Below are 7,209 nucleotides of genomic sequence, written 5' to 3'. Positions count from 1 at the left end.
GCTTGACAACGGTGCCCGTACTCATGAGCCTCACAGCCGCCCTGCTTCCCGCTGCCGAGAGTTGATTCTACAATAAAATAAAAATTAATAAAAATCATCACACCAAAAGCGGATAGTAGACGTCATGTAGTATATGTGTACCAAATTTCAGGTCAATAGGTCAAATGGTTTGCGCACTACATGTGATTTTAAAATCCTGGACAGACAAATGGACAGCCTCGGGTAGAGTATTATAGAAGAAGAGGCATCACTTGATGGCTAAAATGGTGTTTTCATGTGCGCTGATCTGGGCTCACGTGTTGTATTACTCTTAGACAGGCCATGAGGTTCAAAGAGCTTGTGCCCAAGGTGACTGGAATCCTCCAAGATGGCACAGACTGGGCATGTCACATTAGGTGACCAGCTTGGTGAGTGTGTGATTCTGACTGCCTCTGACTCGCTAAGGTTATGTAAATGAAGTCTACAGAAGCCTATCGAAAAATTCCATAAAGTGAAAGGAGCTTTACTGAGCTATGTAGCAGGACAATAAGCCAAAAAAAGGAAGCTTACAGCCAAATGTCTTAGAAGAAACAAAATTCAAGTTTTGGAGTGGTCTAGTCAAAGTTGTGACTTAACCTTCATTAGAAATGCAGTGGTGGAACCTGAAACCACCAGTCAACGCTTCTAAACCTATTGATGTGTCTGAACTAAAGCAAAGAAGAGTGAGGGAACATTCCAGTACAGCAGTGTGAAGGACTGACATCAGATTATAAGAATCTTATAGTTGTACAAAAGTTGTGGCAAGGAAGTCTTGAAACTGTCTGGGCAATTATCTGAGGTGTTGGGTAATTCTACGGAAGTGGACGCTATGAGGAAGGAGGGCAAGTACTTTTTCCATAGCAGTGTGGCTCTCCTGCTGTTTGACTTTTTGCTTCTTGCCCATCTCCTGGTCTGATTCTTTTCACACAACTTTCTGGTTTCTCCTCCGGTACCAAGTTGCGGACCAGATGCAGTTTCTGTCTTTCTTTCTCTCCGGTGTGAGCTCTCTAGCCATCCTGGGACACCCTGCACATTTGTCCCTCTTCTTCCTGCATTGTCATGACAACCTGTGTTGTCACCGCCCCCATTCACTGCCCTCTGTTTCCATGTGGTCCTCTATGAGCCCTGCCCACTTCCTGTGGCACCCTTTCTTGCCTGTAATTGCCGCGCTCAAAGTCCCCCAAAACTTTAATTAGGTTGCCCAAAATCTGAACCTGACAGAAGTACACAATGATTATAGAGCTCCTTCCATTTGAAGTTGCATTCCCGAATTTAACACCGCTGTGTTGTTCCTATGGTGCGTCCACTGAAAGGGTGAAGTTCTCCTTATGAACAGTCCTTGGACACGTCCGCTCTGATTTGATTTATGAAGGTCTTCAGCAACGCGTCTGTTGACACAATCCTTCCAAGGCTATGCTAACAGGTCCAGACCTTCTGCTTGCTATTTATCTTTTTCTAGGACTTGGTGTAAAGCATCTGCTGATGGTGGTTTAGAATTGAGTGAGCTGTACTTCACTCTCAGAAGAATTTGAAGCCCACCTACTGAAGGTAGGTCCATTTTACTTGTAAGGAGCCAAATGCCCATTGATATGGTATATCTGTTAATCTGTTCAGGCTCATTTAGCTTCAGATAGTCATGTAGTATTCACTTTGGATCACTCCAGCCATTATTTGAAATTTTGTTTTACAGTTGTGGTATTAAATATATTCAGGTGTTTGTTAAATGTTTAAAAATTTTGTAATTGTCCGTCCACCTGCTGCTTAATCTATTCTGAGGTTCAGGAGTGGGCAGAGCAGATCTTGGTGGCATTGGGTGCAAGGTAGGAGCCATTCCTGGATGATCACTTCCAACTTTCACAGACCGGTTAGCTGCACACTAAAGATAAAGACAAACCGAAAAATATCAAACTACTTTAAGTGTTAACCTCTCCCTGAATGTCGCCAACACAAAGGAGGTCCTTTCTGACTTTGAGAAGGACTTTTTTTGTGTTTTTGGCTAATGTTTTTTTTTCGTGGTATATGTTGAATCTCGTAATGAAATTTATGGGACTGTAAAAAATACTTCATTATGCTGAAATTTTGTTATAACGAGTATGGAGAAAATATATATATACCTGCAAAAAATATTTTATAATCAAACATTATCTGTAGCTTTTTTTTATAGAAATATGAATACAAGAAAAAAAAGAAGTAATTTTTGACTGCACAGTGTGTACATAATCACATTTTCTGTATCGTATATTTTTTTTAAAAACACTTTCTGTGACATGAGTGCCAGACGATAAATAATCCTGAATGTTAAGTCTACTCATTAAAGAAAAACCTTCATAACTGGCAGCATATTATATTCACCAACCTCTTCCTCACTTTCCTGAGTAAAGACATTCGATTCAGATGACTGCAAATTTTCAATAATGTCGTTTATCAGCTCTTCCTCAATGTACTTCTAATGATTTGAACCATCATCATCTATGGACCTCCACATTTCTCTCACTTCATTTTCCACATTTTTCCCCGTATTTGTTCTAGTCATCTTTATTTTATCGTTGATTTCAATAATCGAGGTAGTAAGTTAATTTTACTACTGCGTACCAACGCACACGACACAATTACTCATGTGGATGTTCAGTGAACCACTGCCTCAGATTTCCACTGTACGATGTCACGTCTACACTCGCACTTTCGTGATAAAAGTGTCCCTTTATTTTGGTCTGACAAAGAGACGGCCTGTTGCAGGGACCCCAAGACTCCATGAAAGTGTAGCCGCGGTATTAAGTATTTTTTGCATCACATTACTACCTTCAGTGATCATTTTTGGTTGATAAAAAGTGCATTATACTGAAATGTATGTTTTGTTAAAACAAAATTCTTTAAATTGTACGAATGTTCAGTCCAAATTTGACTTCAGTATTCTCTATAATGAGATTTGATCTGTATAAAAATGTCAGCTTTTTTCCCCCTTGTTTTCTTATACAAGAAACTCTTCTTTGTTTAGTTTTTGCAGAGTGACTTTCTTCTGATGGCCTCAAACAGAAACTCCTCCATCGGCGGCGCCACCACCAGCGACTGTGAAGAAGTGAAAATCCCGGAGGAAATATTTTTCACAATCACCGTGATAAGCTTAAGTGAAAATCTGCTGATTGTTCTTGCTGTGATTAAGAACAAAAACCTGCACTCCCCCATGAACTGCTTCATTTGTAGCTTAGCATTTTCAAATCTACTTTCGACTCTGGCGAAAACCTGTGAGAACATCATGATCAGCCACTTGGATCCCAAGGGGGAAACTGAGAAGAAGGTGGACGATATTATCGACGCCCTGCTTTGTATGTCCTTCCTGGGTTCAATTTCAAATTTACTGGCTATTGCTGTAGATCGATATATTACGATTTTCCACGCCCTAAGGTACCACCACTTAATGACCATGAAGAGAGCGTCCGTGATTTTAGCCGGAATATGGCTCTTCTGTGCAGTCAACGGGATGGTGCTGGTGTTTTTTTCCTACGTGACTTTTATTTTGATTTTCTTCATACTTCTATATGTGGTTTCTTTGCTACTCATTTTGGTTCTGTACGTTCGAATGTTTCTGTTGGCACAAGCTCATGCCAGGACAATTGCTTCTCTTCCAGGCCAAAGGGTTTACCAAACGACGAACGCAAAAGGAACCATAACGCTCACCATCCTTTTGGGCGTCTTCATCGTCTGCTGGTCTCCATTTTTCTTCCACCTAATCATTATGCTGGTGTGCCCATTCAACCCGTACTGTGAGTGCTACAGGTCACTCTTTCAAGTGAATCTCCTGTTCATGATGTTAAATGCTGTAATTGACCCTCTCATATATGCCTTTCGAAGCGCTGAACTGAGGAACACCTTCAGAAATATGTTCTGCCTGTCAAGAACGCGCTTGTGTTCATGAGTCGAATCTTACTATCACTCCACCTGAAAGCTAATTTTTCTTTGCAGAAATGGGCAGTACGTGCTAACGTCAATGCTAAAAATCCTTGGGAGATTTTTGTCACGTGAAATTTCCCCCATAGAAACAACTGAGACTGATATGGAAGTCGCAACCATAGTCTGGGAATCCGACATACATTTATTTGCTTAGCAGATGCATTTATCCAAAGCAACTTAGACAAAAGAGGTCAGAGTAATCAGGTAAACATCAGTGTTATGGGACAAAGTGACAACATTGGTCATCACAAGTGAAGACCTTGTTACGACTCCTGCATTACACAACCTTAGACAGAAATTCACCAAACAAGCGTCTTCAAACACTTCTTTAACACAATGAGGGGATCAGTATTCCAAATCAAGATGGGCAGCTCGTTCCACCAGCTTAGGAGTTACATGTGAAGAGAGTCTGGACTGAAATTTGATAGCGTGTGGAATTATGGTTACATAGCTTGGGAAATTTTAGAGAGGAGCTGGTGGAGCGCCTTAGTGAAGGTAATAGTTAAGTACAGTAGATCATGGACCATTTCCAGTTAGTAACTAAAAAAGCCTCCTAGTCTCGGCTTCCGTGTCACAATTTGGTATTTGCTTGTGGCCACGGGGTGTTTGGGGGGCATTTCAATACCCCACACCCCAGACACAAGTCCTGTTTATAATAAAAAGGTTTGTTTGTGTGAATATCATATAAGAAGCTTTCAAAATCGCAACACAATTCTTCTCTCTCTCTCTCCCTCCTTCACACCTCCCAGGTGAACTTTGCCCTTCTTCCACCCGACTCCAATGCACCTAGAAGAGGTCGACAGGCTTCTATTATCTTGCGCCTAGGTGTACTTCCGGTGCGGAGGCATAGCCTGTAGGATATACTTCTGGGTCAAACGAAGAGCCCCACAAAGTAGGGATCATTAATCCCAGCAGCTCCCCCTGGTGGCACCCATGAATCTCTGACAAGGCTGGTGCTATAAGACTCTAGTTCCCAGCATGCTTTGTGGGTGTCTGTACAGATTGTAGCCCTGCCAGGTTGTCTTCCCCCTGTCCTTCCAGCCAGGGGAGAACCTTCGGTCTGTCCCTACCAGGAAGCCAATGTGCCCACCTGCAAATTGACATGCTTTATCAATCCTCTGGCAAGGGAAGGGGGCATTTTGTTCTTCTTTTAGCCCACTTTGTACCAAGGTCTCCTGGCCAAGTAAGGGATTGAGACCCATCCTGACAGGGACACCTGCGCATGCAATGCTGGCCATCACACCTTCATAATCTCTTCACCTTAACTGTGAGAAGAAAGTACTTGGTTTCCATCGTGAATGGAGTTATCTTAAGGCTTTTTCACAACTGGCATCCCTCTGCTTCGTTTGGAATTTAGGGGATGATTTATTCCTTTGCTTAAGTTCCCAGTTGGTTCAGTTGCATCTCCCACTGTGAAGTAAATAAAGTGTTATGGACTTATTTCATTGGGCAGAAACTTTATTTTTTCCTCCCGGAAAAAAAATATGGTGTATGGACAATGGTTGTGTTTGCACGCCGTCGCATTTTCTATAATGTTTTGATTTATATCTCAACCACAGCAAAACGGCAATTGGACACCTGGAAGACTACTTAAAAATTTTGTGATGTGGTACAACGTGGACAGATTGGCGAGCGCACAAAAGATGGCAAGCGCTGCTGAGGGCACACACTGATGTGCTTCAGTTTTATGACATGCAGCGGACTCGGTGAGTTTCATTTAACTGTATGATGATGTACATTGACATTCCGGTAAGCACAATATAAATGTAACTTCAATTTAGTTTGGCTTATCACACGTCTACACTTTAAAGTTTGTTAATAATGTTCATTTTGGAATGTTTAACTTTTGCTCGGTTTTAAAGTTCGAGCGTGCGTCATTTTCATGGTGTAACATTAGGGGGTTTCTTCGTCGGTCTCACGTGATGAATTTGCTTGTTTTTCAACACTATGATTTTTGACCTGATCACAAGTGAACTTAACCTGTTAACCTTTGACTCATTTTGCTGTGAGTTTTTCTAATTACCGCAATCCCATAGCATGCATGCAAAGTATTTCATGTAGTTAGATTGGTCCCGTGTCAGATCACATTCCTACCAGTCGTGGGTTCAGTTGGTATGGCACCAAAGCCGTCCTTTTCAAAGGGATCTTCCCACTGTCCTTTCAACCCAGCGCAAATGTTCAAACGGAAATGCTTCAGGGTGCGATGCTGTGTTGGTTCAATTGGCAGTAAGGGTGGGATTTGCAGTATGAATGGGTGGAGTGTAGCGGTGACTCTGTGCAGAGAATGTCATGATTTGGTACGATTGGTCCTCAAAGGCCGCCAGTGTTTGTTTCCATCGTTACATCTGCTTCCAGCATTGCTAGGGGCGTGGCCTCTGAGGTTGGGACCCATACGTAATCGATGGGATAAAATGATGGCTATGAGTGCAAATCTTTATCCGACCTGCGGATACCACATTTCTAAAGTATTTAAAGAGCCTACTGGTTCGCACGATTATAGCGATCAGAGGCAGACGCTCGATAGCTGACGGATGGAGCTTTCTATTAGTTCACACCTAAAAGCGTGAATCAGAGAATGTGCGCTTGCATTTCCCATCGGCAATTCACCGCAGCGCTTTGAGATGTATAAACACAAAAATCCTAAGTGAACGAAAAACAGTAGAGCATGTGTGCACGGTCAACGCTGACGACACACTGACGACCGCCGTGGGGTGAGCGAGTCACACCCACATTCCCACATTTGGATGGTACAATCAGGGTTAAAAGTATAGTATTTATGTACAATACGTATAATATTCACTGCAAAGCTTTTATGAATTTCAAGAATGTAGTGCATTACTCGAATAATGCAGATCGGGACACAGATAATCAGGATTCTACTGTATCTTAGATTAAAAATTTATAATTATTGTGAATTTCAAACCCTTTTGAAAACCCTTTCACTTTGTGGTGAAGACTGACAAATCCCATCTATTGTTGTTTTATTAATGGATTGTTTCTCTGGCCCATTTAATTCAGTTCCAGGGACACAGGGGTCATCTAAAGCGAAAGAGAAGAACCAGCCAGTCAGACTATCACAATATCCGTTTGTGCACTGACACAGTACCAGTTTGGGATCACCAGTTAAATTAATTCCACATCTTTGGGGACGTGGAAGGAAGAACTGGATGAATGCAGAGAGAGCTCCAAATAGACGCCATCAAGGTATGAGATTCAAACTTGGATACTATTCTCCATAAAGCA

At 42.0% G+C, this 7,209-nt stretch overlaps 1 protein-coding gene across 1 annotated transcript; it reads left to right on the top strand.

The window, feature by feature from the left end:
- The first annotated feature begins 1,534 nt into the window (after window positions 1-1,534).
- On the top strand, window positions 1,535-4,301 carry mc2r (melanocortin 2 receptor). The gene is made up of 2 exons (XM_039738597.1): window positions 1,535-1,566; window positions 3,014-4,301. The coding sequence occupies exon 2, from the start codon at window positions 3,038-3,040 to the stop codon at window positions 3,929-3,931; it is 894 nt and encodes a 297-aa protein (XP_039594531.1). The 5' UTR covers window positions 1,535-1,566; window positions 3,014-3,037; the 3' UTR covers window positions 3,932-4,301.
- The last annotated feature ends 2,908 nt before the right edge of the window (window positions 4,302-7,209 follow it).

Source organism: Polypterus senegalus, chromosome 16, assembly GCF_016835505.1.
Source record: "Polypterus senegalus isolate Bchr_013 chromosome 16, ASM1683550v1, whole genome shotgun sequence".
In the NCBI taxonomy this organism is placed as follows: Eukaryota; Metazoa; Chordata; class Cladistia; order Polypteriformes; family Polypteridae; genus Polypterus; species Polypterus senegalus.
The sequence above is the reverse complement of the archived record's forward strand: the minus strand, read 5'-3'. Positions and strand labels throughout refer to the sequence as shown.

Bases quoted from the DNA above. Each gene is read 5' to 3' on its own strand.
- mc2r (XM_039738597.1), top strand. From the start codon at position 3,038: ATGGCCTCAAACAGAAACTCCTCCATCGGCGGCGCCACCACCAGCGAC.